This window comes from Dermacentor andersoni, chromosome 2 (assembly GCF_023375885.2).
Source record: "Dermacentor andersoni chromosome 2, qqDerAnde1_hic_scaffold, whole genome shotgun sequence".
Lineage (NCBI taxonomy): Eukaryota > Metazoa > Arthropoda > Arachnida > Ixodida > Ixodidae > Dermacentor > Dermacentor andersoni.
The window spans coordinates 201,668,296-201,691,998 of record NC_092815.1 but is presented as its reverse complement, the minus strand read 5'-3'; the positions used below and the strand labels follow the sequence as shown (position 1 = coordinate 201,691,998).

At 47.4% G+C, this 23,703-nt stretch overlaps 1 protein-coding gene and 1 non-coding gene across 2 annotated transcripts in view; one reads left to right on the top strand and one right to left on the bottom strand.

Annotated features, from left to right (window-relative positions):
* The window catches only part of LOC126540235 (endothelin-converting enzyme homolog), a 73,304-nt gene extending 49,808 nt beyond the window's left edge, over positions 1-23,496 (bottom strand). Inside the window, exons 1-3 of the mRNA XM_055075905.2 lie at positions 23,403-23,496; positions 16,411-16,696; positions 10,118-10,176 (exon numbers count right to left, since the gene is read on the bottom strand). Coding sequence (XP_054931880.1) covers positions 10,118-10,176; positions 16,411-16,490 — 139 coding nt within the window. The 5' untranslated portion in view covers positions 16,491-16,696; positions 23,403-23,496. The remainder of the gene's footprint in view (positions 1-10,117; positions 10,177-16,410; positions 16,697-23,402) is intronic.
* Positions 685-759, top strand: TRNAL-CAG (transfer RNA leucine (anticodon CAG)). The gene has a single exon. It is a non-coding gene; the product is annotated as a tRNA-Leu (tRNA).
* Positions 23,497-23,703: the final 207 nt, after the last annotated feature.

Here is a 23,703-nt window from a genome sequence, read left to right as displayed (position 1 = left end):
GAGAAAAGGTACATTGAATTTGAAAAATTAATAAAAATCCACTTTGAGAAAAATGAACTTTTATGTTCGAATACTACTTGTGCATGCTCAAAATGCCCCAGGAGAATACATTTCACTGCTGACTTTTTCGCAGGTGTATCCAAAACCCTTCTTAGTGTTCCTTTTGATCCGTTGGCCATCCTTTCTCTCGGCAGAGTCATAGAATCCTGCCCTGTCAACACGCTCTTTGTCCATCCTGTCGAAGGCAATATTACAAAACAGATCTGGAACAATTCCAAGGGCCTCCAGAACAGCTTTTCGTGCAGAATTACCGTCATTGTAGCAGGCCGTCATTGTACAGAATTGTTAGTTGCTGTCTTCAGCGTGTAATCACTGACAAAGTTTTCTTAGGGCAGCGCACCAAATGAGTTGGTTGAACGACTCCTTGGTGTTCTGTGTTCGTCCATGAATACATTCGCTCAGAAGACCGATTACCTTTAAATGTTCTCTTTCTGCTCCATTTGCTGGACGGTCATGCCATCTTCTGGGCGAGTAATACGTTTGAAACTCGAAACAGAGGCGACCATGACCACGTAAGCAAAAGAAAGAGTTTGACGTAATAGTTCTTTTCTACAAATGACTATTAGGTTAAACTCTTGCTTCGAGTTATTAACAAATTCGACTTCTCCCTGCCATCTGCTAGCCGCCTGGTTAGCTCAAATGGTAGAGCGGCTGCCTCAGAATAGTGGTAGTCCCGGGTTCGAGCCCCGGACCAGGACGAAATTTTCAACTGCGATGTTTTTCTTTCGAGGAACCCGTATGGGATTACTTTGTGGCATTTGCTATGATTGCGTGGATGACTCATTTTCTTCCACTTAATATATTATATTTTAGTACAAATCCTTTAATTTTCACACACACACACACAAGAAAAAAAAATACGCGATAACGAAGAAAACCGCCAACGACAACGATAAACAAACCGGCCTCCGCCCGCCATGTTTAAACGCCAGGGCGCGCGGCATACTTCGGCGCGACATATGAACCGCTTTGAGCGGGCGCGCTAGGTCGCACTTCCGCAGGTTTGTTCCTCATCGTTCAGTCGATTTTTTGTGCCAAAATTGAAAATTTTATTTTTGAGGGGTTGACCCTACCATACTCCCTTGAGGTAGCACTGCCGCTTCAGTGGAACAGTTTAGCGCCCACAGCCCCGCGCATCCATCGGTAACTGAGACCATGCAGTGCGGAACTAAAACGTTTTTCTGGAGGCAGTTCCGATGTACAGGTTCCACTGCAGCATTGAACGAGGTAGGAGTCGAACATGAACAGGCGGCGGCAACACGCATCGCGGATAAGGCGGGCACAACTGTATCATCGGACACGCACAACACTCTCTCCGGGCAAGCTGCACCTTCAAAGAGCACAGGCGAAACACTGGTGTCGACAGTGAGTTCTCCCGTCCGGCAGTCAACATTGGCACCACACAGCTGCAAGAAGTCAATCCCCAGAATCAGGTCATGCGAGGAGCGAGGAAGAACAGTAAACTCTGCATTAAAACCTTTCACACCCAAAGACACATCCACGTTACACGCACCGACCGGATATAATGATTCACCACTAACTCCATGGAAAATTGTGCCCACATTTCAACGAAACATAACCTTGCATCCCGGAAGGCCTTTAAACTCCACACTCATGACCAAGACAGTTGCTCCCGTGTCGACTAAAGCCGTTGTAGAGACCCCATCAATCAGTACATGAACCTTATTCTTCAGCATGAAAATAGTTGGAGGCGGTTGAGTCAGCAGCGCACATTTTCTGGTGACCTCACCTCCATCGGCCGCACTGGCTAGTTTCCCGGCGGGGGCGACACGAAACGGCGCCGAGGCGATGGTGACGTGAATCGCGGCGGAGGGGATGGTGATCGGGAGGCTCGGAAGGCTGGTGGTGGCGTCAGAGTACTGTCGGAAGCAGGAGAGCGGTAGCGGTTCCGGGTCCTTTGTTCTCCAATTTAGGTCTCCTGGGCGGTGCATCGGCCCTCTCGGAAGTGGCTTCCTGAAGTGGAGTCTCCTGGCCATTGAGTGCAGTGTTCGATCACTAGACCGCATAGTCAGCGCTGACGGTCCGTAGTTCGATGTTCGGCGTCGGCTACACTACCTAGCTATATGACCAGTCGTGCCGCAGAAGTAACACACTTGCAAAGGGCAAACTTACTTTAGAATGCGGATTGAATTATTCTGCCAAGGACATCGGTTGAGGGTAACGAGGCTCTTCCCCTTGAAAGTCGGAGGTAGCAGCAAGTCTTCGTGGACGAAAGTTGCGTGGGCGTGGATAAAAACGTTGAGGGGGCGAATCATTGCGTGGTGGTTCGGTCGTACCGTAATGCGGTTCGTCTCTGGAGCTGTTGAGATCCGCGACATTCACCGAGTGGTTCAAAGTGGCGGAAGGGGGTTCCCAAAGAGTGTCCAGGAAAAAGGAGAAACTGCAACGTGGAGCCGCATAACGTGCGTGTTCGTCGTGCCGCTGGATCTTCTCGCGGACTATCTGGCGGATGGCGGACGAAAGGTCTGGGTGCGGGGGACTCGTGTCGACTCTTGCTACGGTCGTTACATTGGCCAGCCGTCCAAACTTTCGTGTAATTCGGGGAGTCTTCAGGGCCTCGAACGTACCGCAGTGCCGTATCAGTTCTGATACAGTGTTCAAGTTCTCTTTACCAATGAGGAAGTTGCACACGTCTTCCGCTATTCCTTTTACGACGCGTCCCACTTTATCTTCCTCTGTCATTTGAGGGTTGACGGTTCGGCACAACTTCAAAATTTCTTCGATATAGGTAGTGCAAGTTTCGCCGGGTACCTGAGCTCTCTGGGCTAATGTTTATTCCGCACGTTTCTTCTTTGCGTCCGAGTCACCGAAACACTTCTTGATCTCCTCAACGAAGCGTGTCCATGTAGTTACCATGTCCACGTGGTTGTCATACCATACCAACGCCGTGCCGGCCAAGAAGAAAACAACGTTCCTAAGCTGACTGGCAGTGTTCAAGTTATTGTATTGGCTTACCCTTTCGTAATGGGTTAGCCACGCATCCGCATATTCCTCTGCCTTCGCCGAAAACGTGCGTGGCTCTCGGTAGCGCTGGATAGGGACTGGGCTCGCCAAGGCATGGCTGGTGAGGGTATTTCGCTCTGTGGCCATGATTGAGCGCGACGGTGAAAGTCCACCGACGTTTTCGGCGCAGTTCTTGTGCTGATGGCTCCGTTGTAGGTCGTGGGAGTTACCCAGGACAGCTCCACCAAGTGTTACACACGACGTGTTTAATGCAGAACCAAATTAATCTGCTTGATAGGCGCGTTTTGAGAGTGGTCCCGAGGCAGCTTGGCTTACGTCGTTCTCTTCTTTCTTTTACCTGGTTGTCTGAGCGACAGCCGCGGTTCAAGACAGAGCTCGCGACAATTTTAACCGCGAAGCTGTTTAAGCTTTAGTTCCGCCCTGGAGCGTTACCAGAAAACTCAGCCTCGCTGTGTGCCGCCTCGCGTTGCCTAGGAACCACCTGCGAGAACACCAAGCCACATAATCTCCTTGCACCCCGCGCTTCGGGCGGAGCCAACGTGGAGACACACCTCTCGCCTCCTATACTCCGTGCGTACGTGCGGATTCCATGGGAAGACCGAAGAAAATCCGGACGCCCGAAGAAAAGGCATTTACCAGTAAGAGCGCCGTACTGCCGAGCGAGAAGCGATGCGTCGCCGCCGAGCTGATCCGGAACACCGCGCCAAAGCTGCGGCTGAGCAGATGTGGCGCCGAGTCGAAGATCCCGAGTTTCAGTCCAGGGAACGCGAGAGTCGGCGCCTGAACGCTAGACGTCGCCGAGAAAGCGATCCCGGCCTGCGACTAATCGAAAACTTCCAGCGTCAAGTCCGCCGAGACAACAACTTAGCAAAACCTAGCATAACCTCGCATAACCTTGAAACAGCCTAGCCAAGCCTACCATGACCTCGAAAAACCTAGAAGCGACTTATGCAAGCCTACCAACAACTTAGCAGTACCTAGCATAACCTCGCAAAACCTACAAACAACTTAGGCAAGCCACGTAAAAGCTAGGTGATCACAAGCTCCACGGTTGACTCCAGCCTTGCACCACCAGTGCAAGGTACACACGTTTTATATCGCATCTCTCTTGGAATTTCCTTGTTTTCTCCGTGTTTTGTGTGCGGTAGTTAATGCCCAATCTTTCTAATATGCTTATTCCTGTACTTAGCTCAGGGAGCCTTTCATACTGTGATTTGTGTTCAGCTTCTATGAATTCATCGAATGTGTTATGTAGTCCTAGTCCTGAGTAGTCTTTTTGTACTAGTGCTTATTGGGAGTCCTGATGCTTGCTTGTATACTTTTCTTATTAGGCATTCTAGTTTATTCTTTTAAGCGGCATACCACCAGAGGTATGGTGCCACGTATACTATTCTCCTTAGAACAAATGCCTGTACCAGACTTATTGCGTCTTTTTCTCTCATTCCGTTGTGTTGTTAGTTATCTTGCGATTAATCTGGTTATATTATTATTATTTTATGGTGTCTTATTATTAATCTTATCATTATCTTTTTAGTACTAAAATTGTGGTTCTATGCTATTTAGGTATGAGTGTTTCTTCCGCAGTTCTTAGTTGTATTTCTGCTTCTTCTGACCCATTCCCCTTTGCTATACTTAGGTTTGCGTCCGTCCTCTTTGTACAGGCCTGTAGAGCAATAATTCGTAGTTTTCTGCCGAGCAGGCCAACCCGGTCCCTTTAGGTATCGTTCTACTACCTCTATCGCGTTCTGAAGTGTTTGTTCTATTTGCCCATCACTGCTATTAATCGCCCTTATGGTGATGTCATCCGTGTATATGGTGTGCTTTAGGCTTTCTATTTTGTTTACTTTGTTTTGCAATACGATTAGTGCTAGATTAAAAAGCACTGGCGAAATCACCGATTCTTGTGCTGCCTATATTTATTTCTTCCGATTCTAAGTCTCCATTATTCAGTTGTGCTGTTCTGCCAGTTAGGAAGTCTCGAACATAATTGTATGCTCTTTCTCCTAAGTCTAGGTCATTCAATCACTTGAAAATTGTTGTGTGTGTCACGTTGTCCAATGCCTTTTTTTTTTAATCAAGGCCTGGAATTGCTCATCCAGAACTGCTTCGGACGTCTATGATGAGCCTAAAGTGGAGCATTGAGTCTTGGGCAGAGAGGTTTCTTCTAGATCCCAACATTGTGCTGAGGAGCAGGTCTCTGTCTTCCATGCAATTAGTAATTGCCGTTAAGATTGCATGTTCCATTAGGTTTCCTACACAACATGGGAGGGATAAAGGTCTTAGATTCCCTAATCGTAGGCATTTGCCTGCCTCAGGTATCAATGTGACATGCGCTGTCTTCCATTGCTGTGGAATTTGTTCCGCTTTCCAACATTCATTATTATAGTCTGTTAGTTTTGTTATAGAATCGTCGTCTAGGTTTCCTAATATTTTGTTTGTTATGCCGTCTGGTCGGGTGCCGATTTGGTGTTGAGTTTAGTTAAAATTATGCAGACTTGGACCAGAGTCTTCTGTAGCTGTGAGCTTGGGAGTAGGGGATGCTTGTTTTGTAGTGTTGGGGGTGGCGACAGTAGAAGCGAAGATATTGCTGACGCTGATGATCGGTCGATTTTTCATACACGGATGTGGAAATGCGACCTCCACTCTGTGACAAAGTGACGTCGATGAAGTGAACAATAGCTTGGGAGAAATAGTGCGTGAAGCAAATTAACGTGTGTTGAGAATTGAAATTAAAAGTCAAGAGCAAGGAACATTGCTCCCTCGCGGCCCCAACAAAGAATATATAATCCAGGAATCGCTTGTAGAATATTGTTTTATGGCCGAATTTCCGAAGAAGGGAATTTCTAATGACACCCTAAATTTAATAGCGCAATTTGGCTGCATGGCGGTTCCGTTGACTTGCAGATATTGCTTGTTGTAAAACTCAAAGTTATTATAACAGCGCACTAAATTCAGAAGAGTCTAAATTTTATCTTTCTATGAGTGGTTACGTTGGCTGGATTCAGGGTACGCTGTAATCGTGAAAGCTATGACCTGACAACAACTTGATTCGGGCGAGGTGGTTCCTCTTGAGTAAAACGTGAAGCAGCGCGAAGAACACGACGACAGGAATCGAAAACAAAGACAAGACGAGCGCTGCCCTGTTGTGTTTGTTTTCGATACCTGTCCTCGTCCTGTTCGCCCTGCTTAAAGTTTTTCTCACTATGACCTCAGTGTGGGGTATGTTGGTGTACAAATATGGGTCATCCATAATGAGCAAGTAACTCCCGACTGGTGCCGTAAGGTTTCACACCTTCCGAAGTAAGTGATTTGTGTCTTTGATTTAAGAGGGACATGTCATACACAGAGGAAATACGTCTCACGGAACGAATCCACATACAGAACGAATTACGTTTGTTGAAGCGAGACACCACTATAGGGGTAACATTTAACAACGTTTCAGAAAAAGCTCTATATGAGCAGTTTACACCATTCACAGGCGCGCTTGCAAAGGTCGATGCTCATTTACATTCGCCATTCACTTGGCCTACAGCGAGAACTCGGAAAGTTGTTGTATATATACATTCATATTGAAAAAGCCGCTTGAGGTGGTAAAATGGCACGCATTTAGTATTTCACGTCGCAAAATAGAAACACTATTTACCGCACTCAAGGCGCTCACTTTACGATTTCCTGGAATAGGCGGCCTTGCAATGCAGTAAAACCAATAGTGAATTCACAGTAGATGCCAAATGTCAATGTTATGCCTATTCACACGTACATGCAAGCAAGATGAGTGAAAGTGTGCATGAAAAGCGGTTCAATTGTGCCACCAGTTATCCCACTCGGTATTTACGATTTAGACAGACCTGCTGCCTCAGTGTAGCAAATACCAAAAACTGACGTGCTCGAAAGGGTAGAGAAATGGCGGGCTCTCCCACGGATTCCCGCTGTTCGGTGTGATCGGGAAGGAAACACGTGGTACGCTTCTGCGACGCCAACTGCTGCGAAGTGATCGTGCGCTTAAATTCTCCCGTGAACGGAAACAAAATGTTTCGCAGTCCACGGAACCAAGTGCGCAGTCGTTGTTAATGTGCGTCGGGCAGTGGCGAGGTCGGGGTCCTGAGTGCAGCAGTCAGGAGACGTAAAGCTTGCTTCGCCACAAGCATGTAATTCGACGAATAGGTTTGTTTTTGTATTTGCGAGCGCCAATGGTGGCCGCTTGACGATAACCCTGTGATGTGAACACATGGTGCATAATGTCAGCAAATAAATGTTCACAAATAACTGTAAGGTCTTCTGACAACAGTACACGTGCTCTGCTCGCTCAAGGGCGCTGATGCAGTATACTTGAATTGCATACTTTGCTGCCAAGTTAGCTTGAAATATAGAAACATGTTGAGCAAGGAAATGAAAGTAGATTGAGATGCTCGCTTTGAGCAAGGAAATGAAAGTGTATTGAGATGCTCGCTTAATTACTGGGCTTTCTGTTTTCTGCTGCATAAAGGGCAAGGTTCTCAAGCAAGAGTGAGCTGCTGATGACTTTGCGTTGAACGCCAATGGAAAATGTGTGTTGTATGAGGAGTGTTGTGGCTGGTAGCTGAGCATTAAGGTCGAGTGCCACGATGGACTAAACTTTCAGTTAAAGCTGTAATTAAGAGCTGCAATTCGTAACTATAATGAATTCACACTAAGAAACGTGACGTTCACGTTGAACCGCGGCACGAATTTGAAACATCAAATTTGGATTTATGTACGGTAAGTTGGACGTCGTGCTATTTATATGACCGTGACTTTAACAAATTTTATATACCACCAAACACTGCGCGAAACGAACTGTCCGTTGCAAAAGAGTGTACAGTATTTCTCAGTGGTATACACCATTCGAATAAAGAAATGACAGGTAACACCTTCCCTAACTACCGTGCGGTTGGCTATTTTGCTAAGCTACACTTCGCTCAAGATGCGGTGCGATAAAGCTCCGCGAAAAGCAACCGCAAATGCCGATGCAGCACGTAGATATCGATGGTACCAACCGCAGCGCGTATACGTCGGCACATCGACTAAAACCGGAAGTGATTGCAGGACACGCCGCAGCCAGCAATCTTCTGCGAGAACCTGACTTTTATTATCACCTTATGCAAGCGAGCAGCTATGGCGTCAGCATTTTTATGGGTGGAAATGCAAGAACTCTCGCGTTATTTAATTTATGCAATTGTTCACAAAAACCACGTTGTCCAACTTAATCTGCACTCCGATGCGTTATCGCTCATTGCCCCAGTGCCGCTTTGACATGTTAATCCGCATGATTCATCGTTCTAGTCGACTTTATTCGCTGAACCGTTTTGTTCCGTGTATATGTAGCTGCAGTGCACTATCATGACTACGCATTCTTAAAGAAGTACGCTCCCTTTGGGTCTCATCTCTTCCCACAACAGCATTCGTCCTCTGCCTTGCTTGCGTTTCCTTTCTAGAAAACTCTGCTCTCACTGCTTTCCTGCCTAGAATGATACGTCACGCTGATACCGCGTATGTCGTTCGTGACCTGGAATGATGAGGCGCCGCGGAATGATGAAGCGTAAAGCGCAGGAGGGTATGACGAAAGTGTGAGTAGAAAAGTGTAGTGCGGTGACGATGGCTGCAAGATGTTGCCAGAGTAGCGCGCGTCGTCTGGAAGGTCTGTCGGCGGCGGCTACTGTGAACCACGCCCACGCGTCACCCACGCGCTGGCTCGCGCGATCTCCAGATAAGCGAGGCAGTCGCGCCACACTTTGACTCATTTGCGACGTGCCTCACGAGACAGAGTATCCGCGCCAGCCAATATACTGCGAAATGAGAACACGTAAAGAGCTACGCTGAAATTAAGCATTAGGGAGTGTGGTAATCATCGGCGACTCTTTCGTTAAAAATACAGTCGTCCGCGTACAGTTACCGCCTAGAATAGGATCGTGAAGAGCTGAGTTTTATTAAAACGGCGCGCACATTGCATTTAATTGATTCCGGGCGAGCTGAAAATGTCTAGGCTAGCTAACTGTCGCAGATCCATCTACTATACCTGCACTTGGTAGTGTTTCCCAACAACCAAGTGTGACTTCAAGAACATTCACTTAAGACTCACATTCGAACATGGCCATATTCATTCTTAAACCGCGGAATCACTTATTTTCTTCGCCAGATGACTTGGCACGTCCTTCGAAGACTCCCAGACCAATGTCTGACCAACAGGCTAGGCGCGTAGTAGTATGCCGGAAATTTCGCTGCACCTATTTAAATAAATACGCTTTCCCATCAGTTCGGTACGCGATTTGACTCGTATGAACTGCCGAGGTTTCCTAACCTCATGAATAAACTTGGCCGTGGTGGCTTAGTATCTATAGCGTTGCGCTGCTAAGCGCGACGTCGCGGGATCAAATCCCGGGCGTGGCGGCCGGATTCCGATAGGGACGAAATACCAAACCGCCTGTGTGCCGTCTTTGGGTGTACGATAAAGATCCCCAGCTGGTCAGAATTAATACGCAGTCCACACTGTGCCTCATAATCACGTCGTGGTTCAGGCACGTGAAATCCCCTCATGAAATTTTCGCTCCGCAACAAGAGGCGCCTGCGACTGGACGAGGCCATTCGTAAGCTTGCAGCATGAAAGGAAAAAAGACTTGGTCGTGTCGCTTTATGGATGGCGGAGTGTTTGACAGCTTTTCAGTTCTGTTCTTTCTGTACAGGCAAAGAATGGTTATACAATATCACTTCATATTTTATTGCGCCAACACGTCTGCCATTGCAAACAGGGTGTGAAATGTACGTTATGTTTGCTAGTGGCTCCATAAAAGTATGTGGAACCTAGAGCATACTTTGCATGCTACGGTTTGTTGCCGTTAAGTGCATTTTAACCAAATATATTTATATTTAACAGTATACAATCTATCTATCTAATTACGTAGGACATAAAAAATATGAAAAGCACCTCTGGTAAGGTGTGCAATCATTAAGAAAGCAAAACTTTTGCGCGGTGAAACAACGCGAGCAATACGTAATAAACGCCGGCGCTATTGATCGTGAGAATTCGTGCCGACTCTTTCATATGTGAAGCACTTACCAATGACATTTTTCTCAGGGTTGAAATGACAGTCGGTGTCAAATATTGACATACCCCTCCTGTAAAGAAGACATCAGCAAGCCTTATTAATACCCAGAACAGCTAATCGCCAATTTCATAGCATCGTAGGTTTTTCTAGAATGATGTCTAGACTTATTGGCTTAGTGTGTGCATGCAAACCATGCTACTTAATCGTCCACAAACTGAAACTAGGGCGGTTCAATATTTTACACGGAAGTGCTTCATGTTAAGTTAGGCACAAGAGCAACATTTATTGTGGCACTTGGCGTGGTGGCACTTGGCATATTAAAAAACAAGGGGGGGGGGGCGGGTGGTAGAGTGATTGTTTTCCCCCCGAAGCAAGTGCGCGTTCGTTATGCTCGCCGTAAAATCTCTACGCCTCGTTTCATTCATAACAGGCAACACAAAGCAGGAAATGCACAGCAGGCGAATCCTAGCATCGGAATCAAAGGATAGTGCGTCCCATACGAATTAACCATATAACCTGTCTGTAATTCGCTATAACGTCTGATGCCTTTCATGTCACTTTCATGTCACGAAATATGACCTCATGGCTACCTTTTCACAGCCAAACGAGCGGAGTGACAGTTCTGTGACCAGCGGCTACAGCGCGCCTCAACCGCTCCCGTCCAAAACACCGTAGGTCGCATAATTTAAGGACTAAGGTACGAAAGTAACAAATATTGCACACTTTTTTGTAACCTTGCGTGTTGTAGCTGTAATATAAGAGGGAGCTTTTTCGTAGAATCTACCGCAGGTCCAACATAACGGCTTGCAAGACGAGCCCAGTGCGACTCCAATGGACGCGATACTTGCGTAGCTGTTCCGTGTTACGTACGAAGTACGAAACGGCGTCCATTTTGCATTTCCGCCGTTTAGGCGCACCTCTGAGGCGCGTTTTCCTGTAGCAAGCATGGGCGTTCCGCCTCCGCGTAAAGGCTGTTTCACACGATGCTATTTTCGTCGAACCGGAAGTACGCTTTCCGTCGCATGCGACGAAAATCGCAGCCGCAGTGCCCTCCCCCCCCCCCCCCCCCCCCCCGCCCTCCGTTTTTGGCTGCAACCGACGGGTTGGTCGCTATTTCACGCTTTCTTTTGATAGATGGCGTCTCTCTGAACAAGTGCAATGTGCGGAGACGTGAATTGCCGAATCCGGTACGTACGCGAAGGGAGAATAAACAAAAAAAAAATTGTGCTTCAGGTTCCATTTGCCCATTTCTATGCGTTGTTCGACACGCTACGTTACAAATGAAGTGCATTTTCCCGTTTGCTTCGTATGCTGTATAAACACACCTTTCCGAGTTGTTAGTACTGCGAAGCGTTCGATCCACACGAGACGAGCCAGGCTAGTGCCAACGTTGAATTTCACAACAGAATTTCCATTCCACGTTCAGTAATTACGCACAGTCACTGGCGACTTCCTTCAGGTGCAGACGTGGGATTTCGGGTAAGTGCTTGTTGCTGTGTTTGGTGCAAGAGTACGGCTAGAAGCAGGCACCGCTTATGCGCAGTCACGAGCAATATACACACGTCATTGCTCCAGAAGCTGACGCTGAGCACGGAAGCGCGGCCACCTCGTTGCTCTAACACGACGACTTCGTTGCAGCCGAATTCCGAATACTGCACATGCGGGGAGGGTAGCTACGTGGGCTTGTTAATAGGTCATCTTGTAATATGTTGTAGCGCAAGCTGAATAACACGGACGTAAAAGTCACATGAGACAACACACAGCGCTGAACAACCAGCTGCGAATAGCTGCTGTTTACGAACGCCGTGTCGCTTCGCACTGAACTTCAGAAACCGCCGTTGCTCACTCCAAAACATATTTACGCTTCAAAACGTTTTTAAATTACAAAAGCAGCGTGTTATTTGCTCCTAACAAAGACAGGTCAAAATTGTACAATGTACACGTTTCCTTCATTACACCAAAAGAATTATTCGGCGTGTGCAACAAAACCTGGCAGCAAGCAACCATGGGTGTCGCACCAGTGGCATTGTTAAAATCGCAATCATGAATGGCCCCTCTAAAAATTGCATTGGGACACATGCGACTGGACCGATTTTGGTCGCTCCAGTCGCAGCATGTGAAACTATGCTTAACCTAGCGAACGAGCGCAGCGAAGGATGAAAGCGAACGTGCAGCGCAGCAGGGCATGACAGACGCGAGGAGGAAAGCGGGAAGGAGGGGGCAGCGCAACAACGCTACCTATAAACTGGCTCTAGGCCGCGGGGCTGCCTTTGTGACGTAAGCCGGACGAGGCCGGCTCAGGCGGAAGCGTAGGAACGCTTGAGCACAAGTCCGCACAATAGTTGTACACTAGGCTGATATTTTTTTTTTTGGCTATACGCGTATAGCTGTGAATAAATTTAGGCAGAAATAGAAAATATACAGAAAGGTGTTTTCTACATGCACCGGTGTTCTATTCATTTATTCGTTAGAGTTTGCAGCTTCCACTTTTTAGCCTTGTTGTCCGGATCAGACACCTTCTCATTCAATCGCGGGCAGAAAGTTTTTTAGGAGAACGTTTGTGCTGCACCACGGCACATATTTCAGCACCACCTCACTCGTGTGTCCCTTTTAACAGACGTCAAAGTCTGAATGCACCTCATCGCTGAGCTATTGGAGTGTCAGTTCCGTGGCCACTTGGCGCTGGTTTTGGACCTTCAGTTCACGTGACTTTGCTGATCATTCAACTCGGATATTTCCTTGACCATGTAGCGGAGTAATGTACCGTCTTGATGCTGCAATTGCGGGTTCATCCCGAATGGTGAACATATTGACACCGGCGCTCTTTGGCCACACCTGACCCTCGCGCCATTAAATACCAAACATCATCATCAACATATTGACTGAATGGTCCTTGGTTGTGGCATGATGATGCTCCCGTGACTCTCCATGCACTTGTGTGCATGGGGCGATATTATAAAAAGTATAAAAGTCCACCATGAAGGCAGCAGAGTAGCGGCGGCGTTCTTTTTTTGTTCACATCAGCTGCACCTGTTCGGTGAGCACTTGAATAGCCGGGAAGTTATCGTCTCCCCGTGTTGCGCATATTTTGCTCAGAAAATAAACGACAGCCTCGCGGATGTCCATATCTGAATTTTCAGGACATGAACTCATGGCACTCTCGAAACCCTGGGCTCCCCCATGCAACTCCTGCAGCCGTGGTTTGCTGTCGACCGCCGACGGAACCAGCAATTTGGGGCCGAGCCGCTTCACTGGTGCTTTTGCGATATATACTGTTAGAGTTAGGTCTGCTTTTATAATAACAGAGTATTGAATCCAAGGAGCCTCATCGTTACAAATGTGATCGAAAATTACGTGTTCATTGCATTCGATGACATGGCAAAATGTCAGCTGCTTGCCTCGAACGAAGTTTGCGAATTCTTTGAAATCACAAAGCTTGTCTGCTTCGTCCTCATTCTCGGCAGTGATAACTGACTCCGCAAGCACTTTCTCAAGGGCAGCGCAGTCTAAGAGCCTTCGCTTGCCCTCTGGGCCCTCTCGTCTAGTCCCCTCTCTGGACAGGTAGCTCCGGCAATCGGGAAATACCGTTGGTATGGCATCAGGTCGAAGCCTTAAACGTGAGAGCGACGCTGTTACTGTGCGGCCGGTATCTTCGTCAATATAGCTTGTTTCTCAAACGACGTCTTCGGCTTTAAAGTGACGCTCGCACAGCTAAACTAAATAAATATATCCTAGCATAAGTGCGGTTACTTGACATCACGGGCTATGTATGACGCATTTAGCCTTTACGTGCTACAAAGGAGTTGTAAGCAAGGCTTGCAAACCAAAGGTAGAAGCAACCTGCTGAGGAAATAATAAACATTCGAAATTTCTTACCCTGGAGTTAGCTGACACGACCACGTTTTCATGTGGAATGGCAAGTATCCACGCTTGCCTTATTTCGTCGGTTTTAGGGAACCAGAAGACGTGCACCTTGGGGCCTGTCTTGTAAGTGCCATTGCACCGCGGCACACAACACTTCCGAGGCATTTCGCAGTTTCTTATAATTATGCACAACCCTGTTCGGCACACGTAATACGCGATAAACACCGATGTCAGTCGCCGTTGCCGATTCTCTCACAGAAATAAAGATTCAAGCAAACGACCCCGTTTTGCAGGGACCACGTGCGTTTGACGGCACCGTGGACGCGCGTTCAAGCATGCCACTGCTGCCGCTGCCGCGCCGGTGACCAAGGCCCCATGCCGATGACGTATGATCACGTGGCCGCAGGAGCACACCGGCCAGGATGAATTTCCTCTAGGTGGCGTTGCGCGGAACCACGAGACAGAAAGCGTTGGAGGGTATGGTGAAAGCGTGAGAATAAAAGCGTAGTGCGGGTACGATGGCTAAGAGATGGCGCCAGAGTAGCGCGCGGCGTCTGGGAAGTCTGTCGGAGGCAGCTGCTGTGAATCGCGCCCACGCGTCACTCACGTGCTGGCTCTCGCGAACTCCAGATTAGTGAGGCAGTCACGCCACAGTTCGCTACATTTGCAACGTGTCTTATAACAGGTTGTCCACGCCAGCCAATATATCGCGAAATGAAAACACGTATAGAGCTGCGCTCAAATTTTGAATAAGGGAGTATCGTAATCGTCGGTGAATATTTTTCCTTGCCACCCTAGCCAAACAACCGCCACATAGGCGCCCATTCCACTTATGAATTAGCATTTCTTGCTATGGCTGCAAACCACAGGGAGCGTGACCACCTGCGAGGCTTTCTCTATTTTCCTGTCGCTATAAAAAGACAGGCATGCTCACTTGTAGCCTACACGAATCGTAGTACCACGAATACATGGGATTAAAGTCCAACTGGTCTAGTACGAACAGCAGATCATTACTTGAATGAAGCAGCATTGTGGAAGCTACAGGGTGATGTTCCACTAATCGAAAGGCTTATTTAATCTATAAATATATGTAGTCACTCACTAACTGGAATACGAGGTGCTTTATAGGCAATACACAATTTTTTTAAGATCTCCTGTAGCAGTTAGCGTAACTGTAGCTCATGAGCTGGAATAATTCAAGTGGCGGACATTTCTTATGCGACAAATCGAAATGAATAATGGAATAAATACGAAAAATTGACCAGTTAACTTTTTTGAATAATTACTTGCACGTATAGCAAATTTCAAATTGTAGCAGGTGAGTTCGCGAGGTATATCGACTTGGAGCGGCCTATAAGAAACACGCGGGTTTCGAGATATGCGCCGTCAAGCTTGTGCTAAAACTGCACTATTGTTCCACTTGCTTTCTTTACCAAACCCCGTTTTATGTATTGAAGCGCAAAAGTAACTCTGCCGCCCATTTATTTTGTCGTACGCTTTGGAAATGAACATCTCAAAGGTGGCATCATTCTGAAAGTTCTCGCTGCTACAATTCGTAAAGTGCCGCATGTGCCGTAACATAAATAGTTAAAGTTATTTAGTGATATTTTGTTAATTAATTAGTTGATTATCCATCTCTATTTCTAGTGCTGCTATAGTCTACCTCGTCGACTTATACAGCTCGATCACTGAAATTAAACTATCTGCCATAGGTGGTCTTTAAAAATTCTGTATGGTCTAAAAAGAATGTACGCCCGGTATACGATGGGCATTGATAGGAACATAACCAGATAGGCCGATTGCGACGTGCTAGAGCGCACTAGTGTTGTGAACTGCGCATTGCATCAGTCAGAAAACGCTACGTGTAGCTTGCACAGCGCTTCATGAAATTTTTTTAGGAGACTTCGAGAAACAACAGTTTTGCATGCCGCCTTACTGATCAGAAAAGAACGTCATCACGTATGTCAACCTAACTGCGGATTTGTTTTTGTTCTGGCTTCTGAGCCTTTTATGCCCTACAGCCATTAGCTGAACTGATATATTATGGTAACGCAGGCAAATATAAGTAACAATATATTATTCTTTCACTGTCATTAAGATACGAGTAAATAGTACTATGAATATTCGTCGACGGAACACGTACGCCGTGTGCCATAGCTCTCAAAGCTCAGTAAAATTGCAGGCGTAAATATATGAAACAAAATATATTGTAGCTGCAATTACTTTTAAAGATAGCGGGAATATATAAAACCGTGCATGCGATCAAGTAATACTCGAAAGAAATCCCAGACTCTGATTGCATGCGATCTCTGATATCCTGGAATTATTAACAGCGATATTTAAAAAAAATTGAGATTCAGGTAGATAACCGAAAATGCAATGTTATTTTTCCTTAGGTGGTTTTAATCTTACAAGGCCAGTATGGACATTGGACAGGTACCTGCGATCGACAAGTGGGTGGTGCATTGGAGCAGCCCAGGAGTTGGCCATGAATGCGCTCAGTTTAAAAAAATACTCCATCGGATTGCTTTTCCACTCCACCACCTCGTTGATCTAATGTGGGAAAAAGGTTAAAAAATTCACGCTGCAACACTGTAAACAAAACGGCAATGACAGATTCCAGACATCTGGTGATGGCATGCACCCACCTTGGTGGACACATAATTGACGAGCGCCTTGGCTGTGTAACGTGCCGGAAAGAATGAGAGCACGACGACGCTCTGCGCCTGCGCAAAGCGGTGTTGATTTGAGCAGAGTTATTTTACCACAGAAAAAAAGTTGAAAAAAAGAAAACACATTTTCTTGCGGCTTCATGAACTCTTAAAGAAATATGTGTGCAGCCTTTGACAAGTTAGGAGCAACCTGGCCAATGACCGTTTATGTCCCATTACGGCCAATTATGCGTGCCCTATTTTCTCGATCCTACCGCGCACTTGTTCGTAAAGCCCATCTGATTTTCCGGTCCAGAAGTAAAAAAGTTAATGTTCTCATAGTAACATCGGCTGTAGGGATAGTCGGTACCTGGCTAGAAGTGGTTTTAGGTGCCAAATAAGACACCGACAGGCGCATTAGCGTGTGCCTGTCCGTGTTTTATTTTGCGCCTAAAACAATTTCTTGGGTAATGCTTTTAATTGTAGCGTGAACTCCGGTATTCGTACTTGAAAAATTGTGGATGTAATGCGCTTGATTGTACTCTCACCGGTTTTTCATAAGAGAATTAGAGACAGTAATGGTGATGTCTTCTCACTTCAAAAAAAAAAAAAGAAATAGAAGAACCTATTGTGTTCGCGAGCGACATTACAGACAAGGCGTTGCTCATACTCGCTGTCAGAGACCTCCTAATCACTCGTATAACTTCCCGGAGCATCCCATCTTCGGTACTGCCTGTACAAGCTGAGATACCACATTTCTTAAACACATTCAATACCATAGCAGCATCTATGATACATTATAGCTCGTCGAAATTACGAAACGGGCGCAAAGCTCAGCAGCTTCTACAGCTGCACAGACGTGTTGGCTAGATTACATTCCAGAATCTTTTACTTCCAGCGCCCACAGCTCCTGACTGTTACAGGTTTTGTTTCGAACTCGAGTCGAACGCGCATGTCATTCTATTGCAAAATAATTCACATTAGCATAGAGTAATTGCCTTACATACGGCAGGGCAAGTAACGTCACGTCTATCTAATCACTGCCCTAAAAACTAGCAGGCAATGAAGCCAAGGAAAGCACAGGGTAATTAGCTCTGGTTGAAATTGAAATGAAAAAAGAAACGAAGAAAAGAAAATAATAAAGGCGCACATAAAGCTAACTTGTCGCTTGGGGGAGACTAACCCTTAAACTGTGAATTACGCATACGTTGCACAACAAATTGCGCTGCAGCCATGGCCATGAATCCGTCCACTATCTTGGGTATTCATGTGTGCTACATCTAGCACTGGCAGGTGTTAGCCTGCGCCACTCAGGGCAATAGCTGACGAATATGGAACATCCTTTTTCGTCCGATGGCGTCGCGTAACACGCGAACTTAGGGTAGCAGGCACTTGGATAATATACCCTCGTATGCTATACATATGACAGCAATGCTGCCAGATTCGAGACCCTCGCTATAATTCAACGAGGAGAAGGGAAAAAGAGGTGCTCGATTTTTTTTTTAATCGCGATCATAAAAGCCAACAGGAAATGCAGTTGCGGAGCGCGAAAGAAAGGAAGACGGACACCTAAACAGCTGATCACTAGAGCCTATGCCCCACTACTAACTTTATTTCCTTCGTTGTTCGAGCTGAGGGCGTCGTAGTAGATGCGGGCGCTACAGGGCCCCCCCCGGCTAGACTGCAATCGTGAAATGGACGCTGTGGGGACGTTCGTGAGCTTGTAAGGAAAGGTAATGCTCTGGGTAATCCGTGCTCTGGAGATGCAGATCGGCGATTTGTGTGTCCACGTAGGCCGGCTTCAGGCGGTCTTAGACACTCTCCTCTTGTCCGTGCTGCACGATGAGAAAAGCCTTCATGGAACGGCGCAGAACCAGAAAGGGCCCGACACTCTCGCCCGTAAGAAAAAAAAAACACGTGTGGCGGTCGCGAGGTCCGGTTGTTCGTATATGTGCTGCTTGGCTGACCTAGCATGGACGGGCTGGCTGTCGCGGAAGCAGTGGTGGAGGCGTCGAAGATAGCGTTGATGTTGAGGAGCTGTCTTTTCTGTGGTGAAGAAGTCGCCGGGAAGACGTAGAGGGGCGCCGTAAACGAAATCCGCCGTAAGGCATCCAACTTGGTGGACAGCCTGAACGCAAGTTACCAGCGCAAGTAGTTGATCCAGTGCCCACGATCACGTCATGATATAAGGGCCGTCTTCAGCTGCGGATGATGACGCTCGACCATCCCGTTAGCAGACGGATGGTAAGCAGTAATGCGGCAGTACCTCACACCCAGAATGCGGGCAAGTGCTGCAAATAATGCGCATTAAAAATGCCAGCCACGGTCAGTCGTTACAAGGGATGGGCAGGCGAAACGTGAAACCCACGAAGAAACGAAAGCGCATGCGACTGTTTCTGCGATGATGTCGACAATAGGAAGCGTCTCGGGCCTATGTGTGAAACGGTGCACTACAGTTAAAATTTAACGGTAGCCGCGACGCTTGTAGTTCAGGGTCGGCGTAAGTAAGTGCTTCCGATAGTAAGTGCCAATCGACAACAGAAGGGGAGCCGATTTTCGCAACACTGGCGAGGGCATCCGCTCCCTCTGCGGCTGCAACTCGGAGATGTGTGCAAGATGCGGTACCTCCCACGCGACGTACTTTAACGAGTTCTTGCTGAACACATAAGCGAGTCATCACGTGGAACTCGCGTCCTCACAGTAAGTGGCGGAAGTTTTGAATGGTGGCATAGATGGCCAACGGCTCGCTGCCGAATACATTAGCGTGTCTAGGCGGATTACAGCTTTCGAAAGAAATAAGCCAAGGGTGCCATTCAGAGCCAATATATTGTTGCAACACCAATCCAATCCACTGGAGGCAGCTGCATTGCTCTAATCAATAGGTCGGTGATGGACCTTAGTAAGGCTGCGCACTGTGAAATCAAATGATATGAAAATTGTGGAGGCCAGGAGCTCGCGAAGTTGGCGAAGAGTATTGTGCACCGAGAAATTCCTGACAGCCTCGATGTGGGATGGAAAGAGAAGGATCCCGAGTACCGAAACACGATGACCCATGAAATCTTGCTCGGACGCTTCAAAAACGCATTTATGTGGGTTGACGTTGAAGCAGCGCTATTGCAGACGCTGTAAAGGTTCACGTGAGGGACACTCGTGGTCTTCCGGAGCGGCGCTAGCGATTAGTATGTCATCGATGCAAGCGAATACTGCAGGCAAACATTGTGTGACCTCAGCGGTAGAGCGCTGGAATATTTGTCCGGCGTTGCGCAATCCAAAGGCATGCGCTCAAACTCTAATATAGCGAAGGGTGTCGTGATGGCAGTTTTGGGAATGTCGTTGGGTTCAACTGGTCTGTGGCGGTATGCCTTAACCAGATCAACTTTGCTGAAGATGGTGCACCTGTCCAGATTAGTTGTGAGATCTTGAATGTGGGGCAGTGGGGAGCTTTCATGCACAACTTGAGCATTTATAGCACGGTAGTCTTCACATGGACGCCAATCATTCCGATCATTCTACCATAGAGTTTCAAAGAATAATTGCTAGAGGGAACGCTGGCACTAGCGTCTACGGGAGATGCAATGGGAGTGGTTGTACCAGCATCGAAATTATGGGAAGTACATGGATTTGCTTAAACTTCGTCATTGTGGCTTCAAACGGCTTTGTGACTTCGTAAGCTCGTCATTTTCAACAATGTACTGCGCAATCAATAATTAACTAGACATTATTAAAATTGTCCGACGGCAGCATTCGAACACAGGGCCTCTAGCACGGAAGCCTGATATTAAAACCATTAGGCCACAGACGCTTGCATCGACAGGCCATGTGAAACGCCATTATGAATTTATCACAGGCATGCCAGTGCTTGCGACGCTTGGCGCGTTTCGATTCGGCCACCTCGACAAGCTCAATCGTCGCAATTAGTAGCGATTGTGCGTGTTCACAGCGTATTCTGCGGTTCAAGGGTATAGATTGTTCTGAAATTTACGTCAATGAAGTCTTGTAAAGCGTAATGCACAGAGCCACAAGAACGTCTGAATCCACAAGCCCGAACATCAGACAAGTCCATGTAATTCCCATCATTCTCATGGTGTTTCAAGGGCTGCAGTGCCAGAGTTCCCTCTAGTATACTCTAGGAAACTCTATACCTTCTACGGTAACAAATGCAGCGGCGGAGCCTAAGCACTAGATGAAGGACGAATAATGCCGAGTTGCAGCATGTGTTCAAACTCACGTAACGGCGAGAGGCTTGCCGAACATGCGGTGAGGACGGGAAGAAACTAAGGACCACATGTGATCATGTGGGGAGTAACAATGTGGTTAGAAGGCTTGTTCAAATGAAAAGATCTTGTGACCTCGGGGAACACGGCCAAAATTTTCTGCTAAGGACTTTATGGCACAAGTGTGTGAACGCCAGTGGGGCAATCGACTCTCGATAGAAGTCCAACGATCCACAGACGAGTTGTGCCATCGATGAGCCGTTGGTTCCCCAAGCTTAATTGAAGGTTGTCAAAGGACAGGAAATCAGAACCGATGATGCGATGGACGACGTCAGAGATGACGAAAATCCAGCAGAACGTGCGGTCAAGGTCCGAGGTCAAGGGCAAGGAACGAAACCTGTATGTCGGTATGGTAGAGGAGTTTGTTGCTCGGAGAGGCTGTCCGCGAAGCTTCGAATGGCGATCGTTACTAGATGGGGCACTACGCTAACCTATGTGCCCATGACGATAAGGAAACGTGTGCGTGCAATCTTGTCTGTGATTGTGAGCAAGCGGCCAGCTCGAGAGGGAGTGTCACATGCAGCCGTCAGTGATTCCTCTTCTCGTTTCCCAACAAGGTACAAGGTGGCGCGCAATTTATGCCACGATGTGCAAAACGTAGGTGATATGAGCAGGTTCGCTAGAATGAGGGGTCCTTGCCAACGGGCCGCGAGAAGACGACGAAGCACTCCGTCTAGAAGAGCGCTGGTGTCGTCTGGGTTCGCGAAGTGAAGCAATGGCAGCCGTGGGGCTATGCGACAGCTGAGGGCTCAGGCGTGGGAGTCCCTTGGACCTTATCGGCAAGCTCAGCAACTACCGAGGCTGAGAAGAACAATCAAGGATGACCTCGGAGTCGGCGCAGCCAAGATTCTCTGTCAGCCATCCGCGTTCCAAGCCAGTTTTTCGCTATTCAGCAAGACACTCCGCCAGCGGCTGCGCAGAACTTGGTGAGGCCACATTTCTGGCTCCACTAGCTTCGACCTACATCCCCACATATCGCCCGCGGGCAGCCTGTGTTTAGTTTCCCGACAATGGACACAAAAACGCATGACTTTCTGCGGCGCGACTCTATCAAGGCACCATTGACTCCTTCCTATCCAGAACCCTTTCGTGTGGTTTCAAGTTCAGAGAAAACCTTGAAGATTGACGTTCGTGGCAAAGAAGAGAGAGTATCATGTGACCGCGTGGAACCAGCCTGTGTTGAACATTAACTCTTCATTCCTTCTGCCATTCACACCTAAGCCTCCAGCATTCCAGGTGGGAGGGGGGAGGGGTGTTGGGAGCCCTTGCAGCGACCGTCCGTCACCTCGCCTTGCCTCGCCATGGGGGTGATAACCCCCTGCTCCTTCTTCGAACCGAGGTGTCTGCTCGACTGGGGCGCCACCACTGCCACTCGACAAACTTTGCTTTATTGTTGAATAAAGCCAGTCTACTCTACGTTCTCAACCTGTGAAGGCACCTATTCCTTGCCTCTGCTAAACTGAGCTCTCAACAAGCTGATCACTAGAGCGTAGACCCTACTACAGTCTATTTCCTTCGTTGTTTTAGCTCTGGGCGCCACCTGTCGTCGTATCAGACGCGGGCGCTATTCAGTCAAGGAAGGCATAGAGCTAATTAGCTGTGATTGAATTGGTTGTGGTTGCGTGGTTGAATTTGTGATTGCGTAGCACTTATAGGTAGTACCATAATCTTTATCAGGCACAAGGATCAGCAGACGCGCGAGATAGCTGAGGCTGTTCACATCCATAAGCATGCGCACAAATGCGTGGGTCAGCCTTCCATTACTTTAACAGCGGATTAGAATTGAACTTTTAAATCAGGTTCAATCACGCGCGATTTGCGCGGTGCTGTTGTACAAGGTGTTGGTTTTGGTTTTAGTTTTTCTGTGTTAGTGCTTCCGCGGTGTGTGTATTGTCCACGTGTTTGCATTAAAGCTTCAATTGAGAGACAGCGCCTGTGATCGTCTATTCTTTTTTGTGCATGTCTAGTTGTTTTGCTGACAGATTATGAAGCAAACAAAGCCAGCTGGCGTAAGGGCATTTTTTATTCAAAGAGTCAATATGTTGGATTCACCATTCCCCTGCTGTCAATGTCGTCTTATACTTTCTGCCTCTTCTTCTACAGTGTGGCTTCACTGCAAAATTAGGTCCACAATATCAGAAATAATCCCAATCCTTTTGCGGAATTCCACGTTCTTGTTGCGACTTGGAAATGTATGTGGCCACTTTCACGGATAACCAATTTGTTGAACAAAATGAAGCCCTGTGTGCTGCCAGCACCCTTCCGCCCCTACATGTCAACGTATCTATGGGTTATTTGCTTTCAGGTGCGGCATCACTGCTTGAAACAACCGCACCTTCTGTGTTGTTGCACCCCGACAGGAGTGCGATGAATGATCATGAAGAAGAATGCACGTACAGAGCAGGCCAGCGTTTCTTTGGAAAATCTTCATCGCATTTTGATGCACTGTGATCTGTCGTGTATTATGTGGCTCACATAAGCTATAAAGCAACAATATCCTTGCAAACCTTTTGGGTGAGGACATGCCTGGTCCAGTTGTCGACACGTTCGATGGCCATGACCTCGTCAATGAAGGCAGACCGTATCTCTTCGGCCATTATGTCTGCCTGGAATCGCACAAAAACATTGCCATATCTCAGTCAAGAAAGAGCGACAGTCACTGTGAAAAGGAAGACCACATTTTAGGGACCACATTTAGGCAGCAGCAACGATACAAAAGCTTTAACTACAGAAATTCTGAGGATTGTCTACTAAAGCGTAAGCATTACTCGACTGGGCTGTAACTTCGTTTTTGCGTAGTTTTGCTTA